We start from the raw sequence: 23157 nt of genomic DNA on the forward strand, positions 1-23157 counted from the left end.
CTTAAGAAACACTTACACATAGAAACACACACACACACGCAAACACTTGAGTACACACAATGATGGTTGCATGCACGCAAACCTTTGTTTTTCCTCTCTCATATTATTTTGAGAGGAAGTGGTACAGGCTCTGTGCTGTTCCAGGTGAGTGGTGTTAAGTAAAGCTGTGTACAGGGCCACAGTGCCCTTTCTCTTATTCTCCCTTGGGTACCAACTGCCTGTCTGAGAGAAGTGTTTATGGCAGTAACTTCATGTGTTATAGTACAGTGGACAGGATCACCTGGTACCACATGATGGACGTGTGAGAACTACTCAGTCACAACTCTAATGTCTAAAGGAATGATCCCGTGTTTCATAGTACCACAATGATATTAGTAAAGAAGTTTAAGTAATACATTTTGCAACTGTCATATATATCTTCCAGATTAGAATCAGGTAAGGAGTGGTTTAAAACAACGGTGTGCATAGTCCTACTGTTGGCTTAAGTAATCATTGTGAAGCATACCCATTATTTTTAAAAAACATTTATTTTAATATTCTGTGAGAAATACCATACAATGGACAAATTACAAGAAATATGCTTAACTTAGACAAACAATAGTTTAAAAATTCTCAGAAATATTAGAAATTCTCTTTCACTTATGAACAAATGTACAATACATTTTCCTTGTTCCACTCTTATATCAAGTTTTGATTTGTATATCAAGTTTTGACCAAAACCAGTCTTCACTTCTTCGATACATTGTTAAATTCTTTGGCAATGATTGGTTCACTGATCTTTAATACAGTACAGTACAAATCATCCTCTCCGTCCATTTCCCAATAATAGAACAAAGTATCGTCTTTTTCATAATCTCAGACCTGGAAAAGGATTTAACCAAATATTAACAAGTGTCCTATGCCTCCCTGAAAGCACTCTCATTAGAGATGGAAACCGTAAGTCCCTCGTAAGAACTGAAGCCAGTTAATGTCAGGTATAGCAGACCACCGGGTTTAGATAGTCTTTTTCAGGCATGTAATGTGAGAAATAGGTTAGGAAAGCAAATATAAATGTGAATTAAATGCTTAGAATAGTCAGACAATTTTAAGAAAACTAGCTTTTTGCTCCAAAAAAAAAAAAAAAAAAAAATATCTTTTCCACTGGTTGAAGAACACAGAATATCTGTCAAAACTACACTATGTAATATAATTAACCATTAAAATTGTTTACCAGAATGGCCCGTGTGTCTGTACTGATCATAATACTGATTACAATGTTAATCTCAATATGACAGGTATATCTATTTGTGTGACATGTTAATAAATGTTTGTTCCACCGCAGCTCAATCTCAAAAACAGTAAAACACGGTGTGCCTGGCTTACAAATTTTCAACTCTTTCTTTTTCTTGTCAAACATTTCTTTGTCATTCTTTTATTTTCTGTGACCTATACCCCTTTCTTCCGTAGCAACATAATAAATATAACTTTAAGAAAAAAAAGCTGATATTTGAGGAAAAAGGAAGAAAATTCCAGATATAGTTCTTTTATGTCCAGTGCACAAAAAAAAAACCCAAATGGAATGTGCACACCTATTCAGTCTTATTGTGATCTAGCACCTTATAAGGCAAACTGGAAGATGCTTCTTCACTAACGACAGGAAGTGTTGCAGGTGTGTATATCTCGGATAAACTGTCGTTGCTTGCAAGAGCCCCATAGGAAAATGAGCTTCCAAAATCAGGCTGAATTGCACTGCCATTATCATGCATGGTCTGAAGACCTACAAGAAAATAAACAAATATAAATTATTATGTAGTTTTGTGGTATAGACTTTACTAGCATGTTCCTTGCACTGCGATTCCCCAAATCTGTAATTCTTCATGAACCAATCAACACGGTTTCCTTTAACCTCCATTTACCAAACTCAGAATTTCCCATCTGTTTAACAGTCTCACTATTTGATTCCACAGACTTGATATTGTCAAAGGATTATGGGGCCCTGGCATAAGTGAATAGAAAACTTCAAGCAAATATTTGCCATCTTTTAAACCGTCCATGTCCAAAATCCCCAGAAATCTAATGTTTTCATTGTCAATAACTGACTTTTTACAATTAAGGTCCTGTATTCGATTCATAAATATTTTCAGAACTTTAATAGAAATTGGTAAAAATCAAAAATTGCCATGACTTTTGTCTGCTGTCAGTGGTCGTTGATTTAATCAGGAGGCAAAACTTGAGTTTCATTGTTAATTACACAATCGTTTGGAACAACAGAATAAAAGAATGGGTTTCAAGGTTGAATTCTATGGACTTTATAGTCTTTTTTTCAACCTAGACAACTATGACGAATCTTGAGACAAATAAAATGATCAATCTTTGAATGATCTGACCAGCCTGATTGATTATTTTTTTTTTTACAATTCAGTGATGATTTGGGCATTTTTGGTATTGTGCATTTGTTTTCCTATAAATTTCACTACTGATAACTTATTTGCACTTTATTTGCTTCAATTGAAGAGTGATTTCAGTGACTTCAGCCCTTTTTATCTAACTATTAAAGGAACACTAAGCACCAAAACAACTTTACCTCAATGGAATGTTTTTAGTGTACAGACCATGCACCTGCAGTCTCACTGTTCAATTCTCTATCTTTTAAAATTAAATCACTTTGTTCATGCAGTCTTAGTCACACTTCCTCTACATGTGACTTACACAGCCTTCCTATACCCTTTGTGAAAGTTGTTTTTTTTTTTAGCTTCCCTTATTGCACATTGTGTTTCATTTAGAATTTTGTTCTATTTCCTGCTCTCTTAATAGCATACTAGAACCTGCAAAACACTCCTATGAGTGATTAAAGAAGTAGATAACTTAAAGTGCACCCACAATGCAGTAAGATCTAATTGAAAATATATGTAGCTTGGGATGTGATGATGTGAGGACGTAAGGAGGTTGTGTTGGAGATGGAGCAAGTCAGACACGAGAACACTGAAAAACTTGATGTTGTGTGAATACTTCTACTGCTCTGAGGGTGCCGTTCAAGAAGACAGATTGGAGTCAGTGCAGCAACAGTGAGTGGATAGCAGAGAAGGCGGATGCCAAACAAGTGAGACAGCGATATAGAGAGAGAGGAGGAAAGATCCGACTGTGACTGTGGGAAAAGAGAGAGCGGAGACCAGGGAGAAACGTGGACTAAAAAATAAAAAAATGCTGAATTCAAAAATGAAGGGAGAGGAGAGAAAAGCAGTTCCAGAGTAAACTTTGGATATAAGCATGCAGTGGCTGACCCTACAAGCTGTGGACTCTCAGTGAGTAATCCTTTATAATAAAATAAAAAAAAGGTGATTTGGGGAAATGCTGAAATAAATAAATAAATAACTCTATACATATGAATAATGCACTTGAACTAAAAAGAAGAAGTTTGAAGTAGATAAAGATTGACATTCAAGTTGCCAACAAATAGTAAAAAAGGTGTGTGTATATATATATATATATATATATATATATATCTCAATTTATGTAGCTAAATAGACTAAAAATAAAACCAAATTCCCATTTACTATCTTCCTATCTTCTGAGAGAAAAGGGGGAAAAAAGGACTTGCTTCAGGAACAAAGTATGTGTCACGTATTCATCCGCTTATAGAAATGTGGTTAATGACATTTACTGTCCACACAGGAAAAGTTGTGCCGAGCAGCAACCTAATCCACAGAAGGGTTAATGCTGAGCAGCAATTCTGCAAATGAAACCTGGTAACTGACTTTGGGGTCAAAGGCCGGTTACAGCCTATCAGAGGAGGGGTATTTAGGCCCAGTTCTCATCCTGCTCAGTGCCCTGTCGTGGTTTCCCTTGTGGTTGTCCGAGAGCGCGTTCCTGTTATTAGTTTTCTACCTGGTTTTTGACTTTGGCTTTGTTTATTGACTTCTCTATATTCTGGTATCCTGACTCCTGGCTTTCCTCATCGCTGCGTCCCTTTCTGTGTTCCCTGACCTCGGCTAGTATTTTTGACTATTCTATGTACTTTAAATCCGGCCATACGTTACTTATTTGTCATCCAGGCTATAAAGTTCGACGTGCTGGATCAAACAGTAATCCTGACAGTATGGCGATGAGAATTTATATTTTTTTTATTTGTTTAAATGTGTCTAAGTTGATCTAAGTAGGATCATTACAAATACCTAAGTCTGGGTACTCCCTTCCTACCAGCTATACAAAGAAATTTGAAATTTTACAATACATAAAGAGAACCACTTACAATTCTTTTTTTTTTTTTATAAAGTAAAACAAATATAGTGAGATGTGGTAAAGAGTGGCATATACCTGATTGTATATGATAATTTTTAGACACTATATATTGGTAGAAAGGGGTAAAATAACAAAAACAAAACAAAAAAAATAAATCTCTTTAAAAAAAAAAAAAAACTGGTGGCACAAATTTAAAGAGACAAGGGAACAAAAAGAAAATAAAAGGGGGGAGAAACGGCACTTGAACAGATATACCCCTTTCTGATCAACTTGGAATTGAATCCTACTAAGAACATAATCTGTTTAATTACATCATCAAAAAGCATAAAAATTAAAAAAAAAATGTATTATAAAAAAAACAACAAAAAAAACAAAAAAAAAACCAAAAAAAAAACCAACAAGGGGACACATTTGAAAAGGAAGAAGAAAGAAGAAGGGAAGGAAAAAAAGAAGTAAAGAGTTACGTAAAAAAAAAAAGGGATAAAAAAAATAAATACAAATAATAAAAGTATTATATCCAGGGGTGAAAAGAGGTCTTGGTGCACCAGATATAAGTAAAATCTACGATTCTATTTCATTTACTCATATTTCAAAATGGTTCAAAATAGAGGGACAACATCAATGGATACGTATAGAAAATGAAGCGTTAGTGGTAGATAGAAAAAAAAAAAAAGAATCTAATCCTAGATATATTAGGAATAGATAAAAATATATCACAGATGAAGAGACTAACTTCCCCTAGAATGAATGGTAGTATGAATGTGTTATTGGTGTTAGTGTTGTCACTGTCCTCTAGGTTACAATGAATTAAGAAAATGAATTGAATTTAAAATCTATAACTAGATGAATTTCTCCAAAGTTTAAAGGGACACTATAGTCACCAGAACAACTACAGCTTATTGAATTTGTTCTGGTGAGTAGAATCATTACCTTCAGGCTTTTTGCTGTAAATACTATCTTTTCAGAGAAAATTCAGTGTTTACATTACAGCCTTGTGATAACTTGCCTCTCCTCAGATAGCTGTTAGAGATCCTTCCTGGGTCATGGCTGCCTAAAATGCATCCAAACATTCAGTGTCACCACCCTCTGCATGCAGACACTGAACTTCCTCATAGAGATTCATTGATTCAATTCATCTCTATGAGGAGATGCTGATTGGCCAAGGCTGTGTTTGAATCATGCTGGCTCTGCCCCTGATCTGCCTCCTTGTCAGTCTCATCCAATCCTATGGAGAAGCATTGTGATTGGATCAGGCTACCACATGTCAGCAGACTGCTTGTTTTTCTGAGGCAAACAGCATGCAGAGTTACAGCTTCAGGCTTGAATATAGTAAGATTTTGCTATATTTATGGAGGCATGAGGGTACCTGGGGGGCTAGATGGTGGTTTTAACACTATAGGGTCAGGAATACATGTTTGTGTTCCTGACCTATAGTGATCCTTTAATATTTTATATAGTATGTAATTGTATTGTAATGTAATGTTTTATATTGTATTGCAATAATAATAATAATAATAATAATAATAATAATAATAATAAAAATATTAAATTGAAAATTAAACCAAAATTGTGTAAGACAGAGCCAGGGGAGGTGTGGCTATGAATGCAGAAACAAAATTGATTTAACTCTTAATTGTCAGATAATTGGGCAGTGAGACTGCAGCAGCATGATCTATGCACCAAAGCTGCTTAATTAATTCAAAGTTGTTTTGGTGCTTACAGTCTCTCCTTGGCAAAAAAAGTGTTTGTTAAAAATTAATGGGAAGGTGAGACTGAGAAAGCTTCAACATTATCAGTCTTATGTCAATAATGAGCAAACAATAAATTGTGATCACAGCCTAAAATGAATATGCCATACCAAATTTAAAATAACCATTTAATTACATACATGATAATGTTAGGTTGCAAAATGGCATGTCTGTGGCAGTTAGTATTACCTGGCATAGGGTTCATTGAAACGTAAGGTTCAAAGCTTTTTGGTTTTTTTCTATTTCTTGTGATAAGGAAGACTCCAAGAAAGGCAATAAGGCACCTTCAAGAAAAACAAATTATGCTAATTAGAGAACAGATACAACAAATACATTGATGTTACACATAAATATTTAATTACAGATGTAAAGACTACAATTGATATATAATATATTAATATTCATTAGGAAGCCAAAAAGGACTTTGGATCCATGACTAACTACGTGATGTTCAGGTACATAGACATGCACTACTATTAACAGCGCCCTGAATTACTAGAGCCATTCTGGAGCGGTGACTGCCTCTACACTGAAAATCTCTGGTCTGTGAAGCTCACAATACCCAGGGGTGAACTCCTCATCTCTTAACGAAGATATGAAAACTGGGTGAGACTTCACTAGAGACACACAAAAACAGAAGGAAGGGGGTACTGAAAGAGATATAAGTAGGGCGAGACAATTGGGGGAAAAGGCAGAGATGGGAAAGAAAGTAGACCGGTACAACAGGAGGAGCAGAAATAGTGTCAGTGAACAGTGATAATGGCAATTAGACAGTGACCTTTAGATGGCAGGGGATGATCTCTGGCTACATTTCTATAGATGCCATTAGCCATGTGAAGGAAGTGGACACAGCTTGATTATTGGGCTAAATGTACAAACTGGCTTTTAAATCACTTCAACTAAATATTTAATGAAGAAACTTCATATTGACACCCCATGCTGCAGAGAACGTGAATCAAAACCAATATATTGTGGCACAGTCAATAACAGAAACTCACGCTTTATATATGGAGAAAAGAAAAAAAAAACTAGAAATATAAAATAGTTTTTCTTAATCTATATTTTCATCTTTATGATCTAATGTTCTGCCCATGAATGGTAAAGTAAAACCAGTATAGCCACTACAGGTGAACCCCCGATGTGTCTTTGCACAGCTGCTGGCAAGGAGAGTGATCTGCACCTCCAGCAGATAAAGCCAGCTTCAGACACTGTTTTTTTTTTACATTTTCTTATCCTGGCACTCACTAAATGTCTAAGAGTACAAATTCTATGTTCATCGGCCTGCGCTCTGACTCATCACAAAGTGCAGAGATTGAGAGAAACAATTACCTTGGACAGTACCGGAGGCTGAAAAACTTGAAATACGAAGGTCAAATTTGTGAATTTGGAAAAATTCTTCCACTATGTCATTCTGTTAAATATACATTTATTGCTACTGGCTAAATTGCAACAGTGAAGAAATTGTTGGAATGTGACAAAATAATTTGGTTTTTTCCCAGCTTACCCTAAAACAAAAATGCACACGTGAAGCACGTCTTCTTCACGGAAATCTAAGTAAAATACTGCTCCTGCAATGAAAATTTAAATGAAAATTAAATAAAGGAGGTACAGTCACTAAATTAACCGAGTACTATAGCATTAGGAATACAAATGTATACTTTTAACTATATATTGTCCTAATAGATTATCCACAGGCTCAACAGGTTAGGCATTTTAATGTAGGTTTATTAGAAACAGGAACATAAAATAAAAAAATATAGCATTTTGGCCCATATGCCTTAGTCATGTATACATTCTATACATGACTAAGGCCTATGGGTTGAAATGTATATTTTATTTTGTGTTCCTGTTTCTAATAAACCTACACTAAAATGTCTAACCTGTTGATTCTCTACAATTGTTTCAGCTTGGAATCCTCCACCACGGTTAACTAGACAAAGCACAGTATCTTGGGTATCTCTATTCCTTACAACAACTGGTGTAAAGCATTTTTGATGACGAGGAAACATATACATAATCTGAATATTCTAGAGGCCTTCACAAAAATTTTGTTTAGATGGTATATGGTCCCTGTAAGACTTTCTAAAATATCCAATTCTAACCCCCCCCAAATTGTTGGCCGTGTTTCCATCCTGAAGGGACCTTACTCCATATTTGGTGGACTTGTCCCAGAATTAAACCTCTATGGAATATTATATTTGAACTTATTTTTAGAATTGGAGGTATACGTCCTGAGTTTAAAGCGGATTTTGCACTACTCCATCTCTTTGGCTTAGACATACAAGGCAATCTAGAATGGATGATGGTTCATTGCTTAATGGCAACTAAAATTCTAATTTTTGTCTAATCTGGGACGAAAGCAAGAATAGGATAGACTCTTATGATCTCTCTGATCCTTTAGTAGATACTAAAGTAATTTGTTTATGGGTAATTTGACTCTCTTTTTTTTTTTTATCCCATGTAAGACCAATTTTGTGTGTCTTGTTTGTAAGCTATAGCCCATCTTTGTCCTTTTGTGTAGATGTGGTTATGCTTATTTTCTGCTATTATTGTACTTAAGATATTGCAATTTGATACTTTCTGTCTCAGTAGTTGTTTGCATGTTATTGTATGTTGTTCCCGGGTTGGATTGCCTTTTTATGTGGCATCTTCCTCGGATTTGTGATGTTTTGTCTTTTTATATTATATATAAAAAAAATTCAATAAATATAAAATGATAAAAAAAAATAGACAAGGCACAGTATTTCACAATACACCAACGAGAAGCTAGCTTCTATGCCCTTGCAGATATTTCAATGTAAGATCCTTTGGGCACTTACCTGCAGATATAGCTATAGTTGTACAGAGAATATAATTAACGCTTGCAATCAGAGCAGAATCATACAGCTGAGATGCCTGGGACAAAAAGCTGTTGTAAATGAGAGATGGAAATATATGAAATAGTTAATTTCACACAAAATACTGCTAAAAGTGAATCTGATTAAAACAAAGAATACCACAAAATTTTATGATTTAATGTCTTTATTTGGTGCAATGGTCTAACATTCATTGTATTTGTTAGAAAAAGTACGTACTCTCTAGAAAAAAATCAGCCCTACAACTTGCGTAAAATGTCAAATACAACTTTGGTAAAATGTAGTTTTGTGACCGGAATTGTGCATGATCACAAAATTATTAGCTTAGATACCATAAATTTGTTTACAACACTCGAGTCGGGAATGTGTTACAATATTTAAACAGCACTGCCACGTCTGGGGACGTTGTAAAATTCTCAAAGTTCCCCGATGGTGATATCGCCGCTAGATCAAGGGGATGGCCACTTGTTAGGTCTGCTCCAACATCACTGCTGTTCTCTCGTGCATGTACTAGAGTACAGCATTGAGGTCTATGAAGGATCCCACGGTCCTTCCTCAGCCAATCTGAGGAAATGTTGCTCTTTCTTTCTAATTTAGCAGAGTCAATGTCCTGATCTTAGCAGGACTAGATTATTATGGCATGCCCTAAATTGACTAACTCATACAAGAAAGTGTAGAAATATCAATAACATTGGATTGTTCTATAAAGAGGAATAGGCTAAATAACTTGTCGAAGAGCAGGATTGATCTTTAAAGGGGGCCTCATGGGGTAACAAACTGATAGATTTGCACACATATTGCAGGAAAAATAGCAGGTAAATAAATATTTTTTATAACAGTGGATCAAAAAGTGGTTAAAATACAGTGATGCAGTGTGTTTCTATTTGTATCTAAAAAGCTGATTTACATAGAATGGGATAAGCAGCTGATTTAGAAAGTGCAAGGCAGCAGAAACATACAGGAGCTGCTTAGCTCCCAACAAAATATCTCTCTGCTACTGCTATCAGGGAAAACAAAGAGGCTGGCCTGTTTACTTTGCAGCAGTAAGCCTTTGGTAAAGTTCCACTTACAGAGCTGTAAGTGTATTATTAGGAGGCTTGACTAACCAGCCTGATGAGATACTTCCTTCTTTTTCAAACATTCTTTAACGGGTTTTAAAATGTACCTTTCTGGTATTTACACTGAGGCTATTTTTCAAATATGTCACTGAACATTGTTTTCTTGCTTGTGAAAATGTACTTTTCCCCCACCTACAAATAATACAGTCTGCTCTTAACTACATTATCGCCTGCTTTACACGTGGTTTACGAGGTGAAGAAGGCCCTGCTCAGAGGCGCTTACAGTATCAACAAGGCCCTGAGTGTACAAAGGAGCAGAGAAAGTGTGTACAATGCAGTCATGCATGAACTTACGATGCTTGAGCAATAGCTGTAGCCACCATGCATACAAACATGATGTAGAAAATAGGGTATCCAAATTGCAAGGTATCCCGTATAGAAACCATGATCATACCAGCTAATGCTTTTACAGTAACAACTGTTGTTGAACCTAGGAAAGAAAAAATGTTTACAAGTTATCTTAAATACATGTCTCCCCATAGTTAGAAACAACAAATATCTACAAATGGAACACTTTAAGCTTCATAACAACAGAGCACGGTCTTTCTACTGGTAAGAATATTTAACATGGGCTGGAATAGGGGGTCTAATAGTTTGGATTTACAGAGGCTAGGGTTATTTGAATGGGTGGAAAACAAGAGAATAAAACATAGAAGACAGAAAGATACAATGTAGTAATAGCAAAACAATTAATAGATCTGAATATTGCTAGATTATTCCATTAAACAGTACTACACAAGTCATAAATATATATTCGCAGGATTAGTTCACCTACCCAGCAGTGCGACCAGTAGCAATATAATGATCATGTAGTTTGCATTCTTCTGTTTGTAGTAGTACAGCAATGAGCAGAAAGCTAAAATCTCCACCAGCTACAAAGAACAGACATTATTAGAGCCATACAAGAGTATTCCCATGATCTACTTCCTGTGACTTTGCTTGATTTAATGTGGATTGTCAAAAAATATATATATATAAATGTTTTAGCTATTACATAGGTAAAATAAAATAATTTGTCTTGCTCCTAATTCATTTCTAAATGTATAGCTTTATGTGAATTAAGCACATGCCCAAATTAACAATTAAGTTAAAAGGACACTATAGTCACCAAAGCAACTTTAGAATAATTAAGCTCTAGTCTCACCTCCCTGCATGTGACTTACACAGCCTTCCTAAACACTTTCTGCAAAGAGTCATCTAATGTTTACACTTCCTATATTGCAAATTCTGTGTAAGTTAGAAATGTCTTATACCCTGCTCTGTTTATTGCTTGCTAGACGCTGCAAGAGCCTCCTGTATGCAGGAGATAGTAACTTACTTTAAAAGTGTTTATCGGATTGAAAATAAAATAATTTTGTTTTCCAGCAGGCTGTGTCAGTCACAGCCAGGGGAGGTGTGGCTAGGGCTGCATAAACAGAAACAAACGTGATTTAACTCATAAATGGCAGTGAATTGAGCAGTGAAACTTCAGAGGCATGATCACTACACCAAAACTGCTTCATTAAGCTAAAGTTGTTTTGATGACTCTAGTATCTGACAGCCATAATGTACAACATGAGTGAAAAACACTTCGTTTAAAAATTAGGTTGTCAAGGTTCTTTTCTTCCCCCCAACACTACGAGCTATGCATACATTTTAAAAGTAAGTTTTCAAATCACTAAATCAAGTTTCAAAGCCAAGAAAACAAGTCTCTGAGCAGGGTTCAGAATGGGCTACTAGCAAGGCCTAAAGTTTAATAGCCACTTCAAAACGAGTAATATGGCACCTAGCTCATTTTTTTATTATACAATGGGCTAAAATGACATTTCAAGTTTCTCAGTGTGTGTAAAATGTAATTTACTGTGCTACATTATATCTTTTGACAAGCCGAGGGCTTCATGTTAGGGGACTTTAATAGACAATACACGTAGCTTGTGTTTTACAAAGGGTAAAGTTTTCAATAATAGACACAATTTTCTATGTGAGCTTTAGAAATTAAATGGATCTATAAAGTGGCTTTAGCACCCTTCTTATACTTCCAACAATTCTTCCCAACCACCCATTCAGTTCAACGGGCAGCATTATTTTAGGTTATTTCCTTTCACCCCATCATGACACATAACTTGCCTTGACTGTCATGATAATATAAAAAGTGTTTATCTAACTTGTAACATTAAAGGGCTTAAACCCAAGACACAGATCACGGAATAGAAATGAGGACAGTGGAGTAGGAACTTACCATATAGAGTAAAAATGGCCAGCTGACTAAATGCTTCACAATATTTTCTCCGGTCATCTTTTCATGGCTGTTAGGTCCAAATGTTATCAACAAATAGGTGCCGACAATTGCTAAACCACAGCCTATAAAGGACAAGATATAACGTCCTTTGGAGGCAAGGAGAGAATGAAGAGAAAAGATACATACATACATACGTGAGAAGGTGTGGTTAGTTAACATGCAAGTGAAATAGTGTTAAGTATCAGGATTTTCAGCCAAATCATGCTTAAATCACAGAAAATTAAATGATCAGTGTGTGAATGATAATGTGTCAGGCTCTCTAAGGCATATTGTGCCAATCAGTTCAAAACGGTTTGTGCCAGTTACATTTTAAATGGCACCTCCTGTACCAAAGTGTACAAATTGGAGTAACATGTTTAATTGGTTTTCCACAACAACACTAAATAAAGTGTTTTATATAATGATTTACCCATGATCACAACATACTTAAAACCACAGTAAAGTTGATGTGACATTTCCAGTTTTAGTCTCCACTTTTTAAACCACTTTTCAGAGGCAGACCAACAGCTGTATGAAATATAACTGTATAGCTCCATAGCAACTAAGATAAGTAAATGGACAACTCAGGAAAACGACAATATAAATTGTATACAAAATTAATTCAAGTGTGTATTCCATTGGTGTCATGGAAATCTGTGACTTGGTATCTCCACTCCCCCAATACTGCAGCAGGAATTTGTCTATGTATTAGTTAAGATGTGATCAACATCATTTCCTTTTCAGTCCTGTCCTTAGTGATCATCAACCATATATTAGCATTCACTAAAGATTTAGAAGCTTTAGAAATCTGAGCATGCTAATATTGACTATATAGTCATCCCAATTAAATACATGTCACAAGGCCCCATCAATGTAATTGTTCAGTTTATCAAATGTCCAAAATTGACCAATTACAACGGCACGTTTGAAGAGGAACTGATCTTCTAATAGGATCTAATATGATGTAATAGTATGGGCAATAACAATTTGCATCCAGGAATTTTTCAAAATATTTTTGAAGCTGTATCTTTAACAGAAATTGTGAGGTCATGCAACTAATTTCCATGCACAAAACTGATTATTTTGGATGTGAGGTAAATCAACAAACACATAAGAATCAAGAGAAGAGGTGTTTAGGTACATTTAATTGCCATATACTTACTAAAAAATTCCTTTGGTTTCCACTTTTCTTTTATAAATATAATTCCTATTATTGAGCTGGCTGTTTAAGATAAAAAGCATCGTTAACGTGAAAGCCTTTTCAACCAGTATTAAAAGCCAGAAAGTTTTATAATCAAGTATCTAATTTTATTGTAAAAACATAATGGTCAAAATATTTCAAAAATTATGACATTACATCATTTATAAAGGAGAGAAAATGAGCTCTTAATTTAGATTTTATTTGGAAACAAAACCTCATCTCATTTGAGATTTGCGCCAACTTATTGGATATTGCAGCCTTAATACTGCGAGTAGTTCATTTTCATGGAGAACCACCATGGCAATTCTTTTTTACATATGTACAAATTTAATACTGTCAATGTATGTGAAAGAAAAATAAGTACCGTATATACTCGAGTATAAGCCGACCCGAATATAAGCCGAGGCCCCTAATTTTATCCCAAAAAACTGGGAAAACTTATTGACTCGAGTATAAGACTAGGGTGGGAAATGCAGCAGCTACTGGTAAATTTCTAAATAAAATTAGATCCTAAAAAAAATATATTAATTGAATATTTATTTACAGTGTGTGTATAATGAATGCAGTGTGTGCGTATGTGTGTGTGTATGAGTGCAGCGTGTTTGTATGAGTGCAGTGTGTGTATGAGTGCAGTGTGTGTGTGCATGAATGCAGTGTGTGAATGCAGTGTGTGCAGGGCCGGTGCAAGGATATTTGCCGCCGTAGGCAAAAAAATTTTTGCCGCCCCCTCCCCCCCCCATATGTCCTGACTTCCCCTCCTCCTCCCTCAGTGGTCCTTACCTCCCCACCCCCGTGTTCCTTCACTCCCCCCCCCAGTGGTCCTGACTCACCCCTCCCCCAGTGGTCCTTACCCTCCCCTCCCCTAGTGGTCCTTACTTCCCCCTCCCCTAGTGGTCCTTACTTCCCCCTCCCCTCCCATAGTGGTCCTTATCCCACCCCCTCCCTCTCATAGTGGTCCTTATCCCCCTTCTCCCTCCCATAGTGTTCCTTATCCCCCCCTATCCCTCCCATAGTGGTCCATATACCCCCCCCTCCCTCCCATAATGGTCCTTATACCCCCCTCCCTCCCATAGTGGTCCTTATCCCACCCCCTCCCATAGTGGTCCTTATACCCCCCTCCCTCCCATAGTGGTCCTTATACCCCCCTCCCTCCAATAGTGGTCCTTATACCCCCCCCCCTCCCTCCCATAGTGGTCCTTATCCCCCCCTCCCTCCCATAGTGGTCCTTATACCCCCCTCCCTCCCATAGTGGTCCTTATACCCCCCTCCCTCCCATAGTGGTCCTTATACCCCCCCCTCCCTCCCATAGTGGTCCTTATCCCCCCCCTCCCTCCCATAGTGGTCCTTACCCCCCCCCTCCCTCCCATAGTGGTCCTTATACCCCCCCTCCCTCCCATAGCGGTCCTTATACCCCCCTCCCTCCCATAGTGGTCCTTAACCCACCCCCTCCCTCCCATAGTGGTCCTTATACCCCCCCCCTCCCATAGTGGTCCTTATACCCCTTTTTTTTATTATTATTAATTTTTTTTTTTTTTTTTATCTTATTTTTTTTTTTTTTTTTTTCGTCCCCCCTCCCTGCTTGATATATGGCAGGGAGGGGGGCTCTCCTTCCCTGGTGGTCCAGTGGCAGTTCAGTGGGGGGAGAGGGGGGCTGGCAGAGCTGTACTTACCTGTTCTGCAGCTCCTGTCAGCTCTCTCCTCCTCTGCGCCGTCCGTTCTGCTCTTCTGTCAGCTCCCAGTGTAAATCTCGCGAGAGCCGCGGCTCTCGCGAGACTTACACTGGGAGCTGACCGAGGTGCTGAACGGACGGCGCGGAGGAGGAGAGAGCTGACAGGAGCTGCAGGAAAGGTAAGTACAGCTCTGCCAGTCCCCCTCTCCCCCCAGTCTGTATTATGGCAATGCAAATTGCCATAATACAGACTCTGACTCGAGTATAAGCCGAGTTGGGGTTTTTCAGCCCAAAAAATGTGCTGAAAAACTCGGCTTATACTCGAGTATATACGGTACAAATGCTTTTAGACAAAAATGAGAGCATTCTTTAGAGATCGCAGAAGAATCCTGAATAATAGCACACTTTCCACCAACAGGACATCAATAATTCCACTGATCATTTAAAAACATTTTTTTTTTCATACTTGACGTAATTTTCTTTCCGGATCATAAGCCATGGCAACACTACAATGGGTACATTTCCCAACACTATTACTATTGGGTAACGGAGGTAAATAAAAGATACCATCTTATCTCCTTTATTAATTTAAAAAGTAGGCCAAATACTTCATATGTGTGATCACCAATGATGTACCACATTGCCAGCAATACTAGTGAAATCTCGCAAGACAAAGCAAGAAATCTGAAAACCAACATATTGGAAGGGGAATAAAAGTGCAGTGGGAATAAATATAATGTTTGCATATATAACGTCTATACCAAATGCCTGCCATTCTCAGCTGTGCCGAGCCTGAAGAAAAAAAAAAAAGAAGCTAAGAAGAATTTTTTTTTATCAATACTGCAGCCAATGCCCTTACAGAAATCTACAGCAAAGAAAGGAAGACGCTGGCCCATGCTGCTACCTACTGGATCACTGCAGCTTTTACCACCAGCTCACAAAAGAGGTCTTCCCTTACCATGAAGGTTGTGTCTTGTCAAGTCATGGGGCAGGTGCCAATATAAATGAGGGCCTGGTGACGAGGGAGTTAATGTGATCACTTTACATAGCCTGCATTGCATGACATTGCCCCACAATGTACAATGTAATGCAAGCAGCTCCCCACTGGATCCCACTCCAGTATGTATGTGTTCATGTTTGTAAACAAGTGTGAGTAAATGTGAGTGCTTGTGTGTGTGTGTGTGTTTGTAATCTCCCTGACAAAAGGAGGGCACAGAGTGACACACAAAAACAATTGGACAGTTCGGGAAGAGGGGTGCCAACATACATTTCTGCTCTGGGTGCCAAGTAACCTAGAACTCTGATTATATGTATTCTTTAACTCTGTGTGGCATTATTGTATGAAACAATTTACTATATTTCTCAATATAACAATGTACAGTGATCTCTAGTGCTTGTTCTCCAAGTATTCTTACAACTGATATTTCACTGCAATTCATTCTGTACTTAGAAAAGCCAGTTGGGTGCAACATTATGACAAAAAATATTTTTCATGAGCTACTTTATAAAAAGACTCTTTTATATCACGATTATTTAACGCTGGATTTGTACCTGTTCAAATACTCACCAATGAGAGAGACTGCACTAAGTGGTGCAATTAGAGAGAGGGGAGCAAAGGCATAGGATGAAAACACCGCAGTCTCTCCAAGCAGCATCAAGAGAAACCCAAACCACCACGTCTTTGTTCTGAAGTACGATCGAGGATCTTTTGAACCTGCCAGTCGTACATGGCTGTATTTCTAGGTTACACAAATTACAGTTAGCATGCAATGAGTAAGCAAGGTTAAGCAAACATGTAACATAAGACTGCTACTTTGTAAACACTGAACCATGGTTTTCATATAGTATATGCAAGTTAAAATACATTAGTCACAAGATTTGTCAGAGCCTCTTTAGTGGGGCACTCATGGTCACCTTCACTATCCCCCGGTTTAATATCAAAACATTCAAACGGTCATGCATTACTTTTAGACAACGGTCTCATTCAAAGGCTTTAGAGTTAAATGAGATAGTGGGCACTCTCAACAGGCTAAAATATAAATTCCCCCATATTTCCCTACTTCTTTTTTATGCTTTCCAAACCCACTCCAGGTGGGACACTGATCAATACAATCAGTGTCCTATTCCTGGGAATATTAAAAAAACGCATTGATCACAGCTGCCAGAGTTACACATGTGCAGTTGGAAGATCTCTTCACCTTGCAACATCCTGCCAGTGGGAGGAGAGAGGGAGTCTGATCAGTGTGATTCATGCAGAGCAGGCTTTGGGGTCAGGTTTCTCTCTCCTGCTGCTGCACAATTATGCTCTTTTTATGTCCTTATTAGACTGGTCTTAGATGGATTGGTAAAGGGTGGGTTTGAAGAAACTCCACTAGTTGAAAGGTGTGCACTATAATACAATCTGACCAAGTTTATAATATGTTTAGAAACGTTTATTACATACTTTTCAGTGTTTTCTTACTTAATTTTTTTGTTTATATATTTGTTTAAAAGTCTTTGCTTGCTGGTATTAAAAAAATAATAATTGTCAAATGATGCATGTCCCTTTAAACTCTTCCCACCACCTAGGGACATTCCCATCTCAGTCAGATTTATAATACAGAAAAAGTTACTTTTACATTATCAAAGTAAATTACATCCAACCTGGTCAGTGCTGACTGGCATACAGTACTGGGACAGGAAAGAACATGCCAGTATCAATGTTACCATGATGGAGGCAATCACCAAGAAAGCAATGGTTTATAGCAAACAATTTCTAAAAGTTGTTATATTGCACTGAGACCTGAGAACAATAGGCAGTAAAACCAGTGCACTTGCTATTTTACTAAAAGCACCCCATTAAACATTATTAAAGGGATATTATATTCACCAAAACAACTTTAGCTTAATGAAGCCATTTTGGTGTATAGATTATGTCCCTGCAGTCTCACTGCTCAATTCTCTACCATTTAGGAGTTGAATCACTGTATAACTTTTTTTTATACAGCCCTAGTCACATCTCCCTGCATGTGACTGGCATATCATTCCTAAACACTTCCTGTAAAGAGTCATCTAATTTTTACACTTCCTTTATTGCAAATTATGTTTAATTTACATTTTTTTTTTTTTATCTCTGGCTCTCTTAATAGCCTTCTAGAACCTGCAGGAGCCTCCTGTGTCTAATAAAGTTCAATTTACAGAGGAGGAGATAGAAACTTGTAAAGTAAGTTAACATGTAATTGAAACTCAAACCATTTTTTTCCATGCAGTCTGTGAGGTCAGTTTGCAGCCAGTGGAGGAGTGGCTATGGCTGCATAAACAGAAACAAAATTGATAAATGGCAGTGAATTGAGCAGTGAGACTTGTGAGGCATGATCTATACACTAAAACTGCTTCATTAAGGGAAAGTTGTTTGGAGACTATAATGTCCCTTTAAAAGGGAAACTACAGTCACCAGAACAAGCTTACTGAATTTGTTCTGGTGAGTAGAATCATTCCCTTCAGGCTTTTTGCTGTAAACACTAGCTTTTCAGAGAAAATGCAGTGTTTACATTACAGCCCAACTTCACTGGCCACTCCTTAGATGGCTGTTAGAAATCCTTCCTGGGTCATGGCTGCCTAAAATGCATCCATACATTCAGTGTCTCCACCCTCTGCATGCAGACACTGAACTTTCCTCATAGAGATTCATTGATTCAATTCATGAGAAGATGCTGATCGGCCAGGGCTGTGTTTGAATTGTTGTTGCTCTGCCCCTGACCTGCCTCCTTGTCAGTCTCAGCCAATCCTATGGGGAAGCATTGTTATTGGATCAGGCCACCACTTCTGATGATGTCAGAGGAAGTTCAGAGGAAGGCAGAGGCAGCATCTTTAGACTTGAATACAAGTAAGATTTTACTATATTTAGGGAGGCAAAGGGGTCTAGATGGTGGTTTTAACCCTATAGGGTCAGGAATACATGTTTGTGTTCCTGACCCTATAGTGCTCCTTTAATATTGGTGTAATAAAGTGTACCAATTTACAATGCATTCAAAAACTATTCATACTCCTTAATTTTTTCTGTGGCAGCCTTATGCTACAATTGTTTACATTACCCAGTATAGTGTAGTAAAAGTGAATCTCCGTTCGGTACCTGGAATTGCCTCTAATGGCTATCTTCCAGACAGACACAAGAGGTTGAGTTAACCCTGCATATTAATCATTGCAATTTCTCAAAAACTGCAGTATTATACATTGCAGAGTTCAACAGACAGGGGCACTGCACTTAGACCACTTCAGTTAAATGCCTATTGTATACCTTTAACTCATAAATGGCTGATAATTGAGCAGTGAAACTGCAGGGGCATGGTCTATACACCAAAACTGCTTCAATAAGCTAAAAGTTGTTTTAATTCCTATAGTATCCTTTTAACATAATTGAAGCACGTTTGGCAGCGATCACAGCCTCCAATGGTTTTGGTATGATGCAACAAGAGTGGGACAACTAACTCTACATTTCAGTTTTTTTTTTTTTGTTTTTTTTTTTTGCTTGATCACTAAAGGTTACTGAGTGTAGAATAAGAAAACAATTCTAGAATAAGGTTTGTTGGCACTTTATTAATAATAACATAATAATAATAGGATTCATTGTAATGATATGGCACTAGAATAAGAGGCCTAGCTAACTAACCCATAACTGTAAATGTTATAAATAGCCAAATAGAGACACTTTGTTTGAAAGAGAGGGACGTCTGGAGGTTTGATCAAAGAGTGTGCTTATCCCAGACATAATAAGTGACTTCTATCTAAACACAAGCAAAAAAACAAACAAAAACAATTGAAATATAGTGATGTATTTAAATATGTTAAATGGATGTACTGTTTACATAACATTTTTTTATGGTCCACTGTTTAGTGTAAATAGTTTTCGACAGGTGACAGGTCATTTTGGCTTTTCACTGTAGCGTGGCAGGTTATTCTTACCTGTAAGTTGAGTGCAATACTGATAATAAGATGGCCGAATATGGCAAGCAGAGCGCCAATTAGGTTGTCCTGTAAGAAAACAAGAAAAACTAGTATTAAAATGTGAGTAGCTCTTGCCTGGAGCAAGATCACAAAGAAACATTTAAATGAGTTCAGCAGGGTAACTGAAATGAAAAACACCAGTATATTTTTCAAACAACTATCCAATAAACACGCAGAAAAAAAAATAAAAAAAAATTAAAACCACTTACACCAATTTCATATAATTGAACAAACAGTTCATGATTATTACTTTCTTCACAACAAATGAATGTTGAGTGAATAAATTCCCCAAGCTTTACTAATTATTTTCAGCTAATGAATTTACAGAGTAAGGAAGATTTGGATCATGACCAAGCACCATAACCACTGTATTTTTTTTGAGTGGTTGTATTGTTAAGCAGATATGCGTGGAGCTCTGTTTTTTGCCAATGTCTTCAAGCACTTTTTTCAAAGAAATACTAGTATTAGTACTGTATATTGGAGTGTATGTACTGCCTATTGAAGATAGGCTACTTTTGGCTCATGTAGTGATACTCTGCAGTATGCCGAATAGCTATATGTAAAGTAGGAAGCAGGGTCCAGAAAGAGAAGTCACATACGGACCTACGGTATATAAATATAACTTCGATTGCTCTCTTATATGCACATCCCCAACCTGAAATACTGTTAGCTGCTAGCATCACAGTGGGTGGCAGTCCGACTCACGAAGGTGAGTTCGATTGGCTGGGAGAGAGCTGAGCAAAACACATGCCTGGGAAAAAATTCCATTCCCCAACAATCATCTGTTGGACTGCTAAAACTGAAGTGCAACGTCAAACCAAAAGCATGGTCAATATTCTCCATATTGTAATTATAAAGAACTATTACAGTCTAACCTACCACAAGGAATAGGACTAGAGCAATGTTAATTCTTACACTTCCAACAGCAAAGTTGAGACTGTGTCAAGACAATACTATTGCATTAATATTTCCCCACAAAATGCAAATACAAAGCTGCTCACACTTGTAAATATTTACAGCTGCTTGCATGAGTGAATAGAAACAAGCAGCATTGTATCATCCTCTATGTGTGTGAAGTTATACATGCATGCATGATTGTTTGAAATAAGAGATGAGAAAATAGAGGTGAGATAACAGACTATTCCTGGTTTTAATGAGCATTCCAGGATGTGGATCAGAGCCCAGCGATTATGTTCACCTCTGCTGATATAAAGGATAAACTGTTCACCTCTGCTGATATAAAGGATAAACTGTTCACCACCTCTGCTGATATAAAGGATAAACTGTCGTATTCAAGGCCAGGAGCACGGCTAGCTCAAGTCTACTGGCTTTTCTTGAGGTTGGTGACTAGGATAAAAGGCTGAAGGTTTTTAAATGCACTTCAGAGTCATAAATGACAAACTGACCAGATCCAGTATAAGTTTATAATGTGAATATGTATTTTTCAATAAAGGACCACTATAGGCACCCAGACCACTTCAGCTTAATGAAGTGGTCTGGGTGCCAGGTCCAGCTGGGATTAACCCATTTTTTTTTATAAACATAGCAGTTTCAGAGAAACTGCTATGTTTATAAATGGGTTAAGCCTTCCCCCTAATCCTCTAGTGGCTGTCTCACTGACAGCCGCTAGAGGCGCTTGCGTGATTCTCACTGTGAAAATCACAGTGAGAGCACGCAAGCGTCCATAGGAAAGCATTGATAATGCTTTCCTATGGGACTGGCTGAATGCGCGCGCAGCTCTTGCCGCGCGTGCGCATTCAGCCGAATGGGAGGAGAGGAGGAGGATCGGAGGAGGAGAGCTTCCCGCCCGGCGCTGGAGAAAGGTAAGTTTTAACCCCTTTCCTCTCCCCAGAGCCCGGCGGGAGGGGGTCCCTGAGGGTGGGGGCACCCTCAGGGCACTATAGTGCCAGGAAAACGAGTATGTTTTCCTGGCACTATAGTGGTCCTTTAAATGTTTTTTTTGTACACCTGTATTAAACAAAAATAAAAAAATTGTACCTTCATATAACTTGTGAGCCCCTTTGGTAACATAACTTAACATAAGCCCTATGTTTATTCCAAAAATATTCTTTCTATAGATGCATGTTCATGCACTCATGCAGGACTATTCAATGCATACATGATAATAGGATATTATCTGCTTACACAGAGAGGAAGCACCAGAAACTCCAAACGCAAAACATACAAGTGTTAGTCATCTTTTCTATTTGTTTAGTTTTGTAAAATTGACAACTCTAGCTGTAGCTCAATGAAAGAATTTAAACTGCATAAAATTTTAATCTACATTATGCTAGCTAAATCGCTGTCTCTCATAGCCAGGACTCAGAATTACTACAAATTGACTACAGTAATTTGAGGATGACTACGCTCCTTCAGACCTAATGTCATCACACTGGCAGTGTAAGTGTGACAGAAGATTTCAAGGTATGTAAAATTAAGTGCAGTATCTTGTGGTTAGGGCATGGAAAGTTTATCACATTTATGCTGTGTTGTCATTTTATGTAAACAGGATATCAGGGGGAAAAAAAAAAGCTTTGCACAATACAATACAATCGATTTATATATTCCTACAAAATAAACGTTCTGTAAGAGTCCAAAGGTAAAACTGAGCTGGGCACAATTGGCGTACTATCATTGCCAAAGCATTTACAATGAAATGAACAATGTACAATTTGGGAAAACATACAAAAATATGTAGCCAGCAATAGCAAGGGAGATCAACAGCGGTCAAGTGTGAGGCTGCAGCTTACCTTATATGAAGAATATGAATCAGTGGGAGCCGCTGTTGTAGTCACAGGCAGTTCATCCAATTGCAGATCAGAACCATGTCCTGTTTCCATTTTGTTGCAATAGTATACTTTCTATAGCATCATCAAGATCAATTTTTAATCTGTATTCCAACTTTCAAAACACTTCTCGCTGTCTCATCCTGAAGTTAAGTTTACATGAAAAACGATGAATCTGTCATTGTACGATTTCACGATGATGAAATTTTAATACCTTGGTATTAAATATTACAGTTCATATGTCAAGGCTAAACTTCTTCAGTTCTTAGAATGTCACTCAATCCTGTTTGGTGAAAACAAAAGAGAGTTTGGTGATATTATA

At 37.4% G+C, this 23157-nt stretch overlaps 1 protein-coding gene across 2 annotated transcripts; it reads right to left on the reverse strand.

The window, feature by feature from the left end:
• Positions 1-946: 946 nt before the first annotated feature.
• Positions 947-23145, reverse strand: NIPAL3 (NIPA like domain containing 3). Of its 2 annotated transcripts, none has more exons than XM_063456543.1 (11): positions 22800-23145; positions 20008-20076; positions 16634-16805; positions 13359-13418; positions 12158-12279; positions 10715-10811; positions 10234-10369; positions 8786-8874; positions 7471-7534; positions 6156-6250; positions 947-1756 (listed from the first exon to the last, which is right to left on the reverse strand). In XM_063456543.1, the coding sequence occupies exons 1-11, from the start codon at positions 22887-22889 to the stop codon at positions 1569-1571; spliced, it is 1182 nt and encodes a 393-aa protein (XP_063312613.1). In that variant the 5' UTR covers positions 22890-23145; the 3' UTR covers positions 947-1568. The 2 variants fall into 2 exon arrangements, with proteins under 2 accessions (XP_063312613.1, XP_063312612.1); XM_063456542.1 differs by having other exon boundaries at positions 12158-12303.
• Between the last annotated feature and the right edge of the window lie 12 nt (positions 23146-23157).

This window comes from Pelobates fuscus, chromosome 1 (genome assembly GCF_036172605.1).
Source record: "Pelobates fuscus isolate aPelFus1 chromosome 1, aPelFus1.pri, whole genome shotgun sequence".
Taxonomy (NCBI): Eukaryota; Metazoa; Chordata; class Amphibia; order Anura; family Pelobatidae; genus Pelobates; species Pelobates fuscus.

Excerpts from the sequence above, each read along its gene's own strand:
- NIPAL3 (XM_063456542.1), bottom strand. The coding sequence starts at position 22,889 with ATGGAAACAGGACATGGTTCTGATCTGCAATTGGATGAACTGCCTGTG. Across the intron at positions 10,370-10,714 it reads GCTACTGGTCGCACTGCTGG|GTTCAACAACAGTTGTTACT; the intron begins GTAGGTGAACTA and ends TTTCTTTCCTAG. Across the intron at positions 1,757-6,155 it reads TTCAATGAACCCTATGCCAG|GTCTTCAGACCATGCATGAT; the intron begins GTAATACTAACT and ends ATTTTCTTGTAG.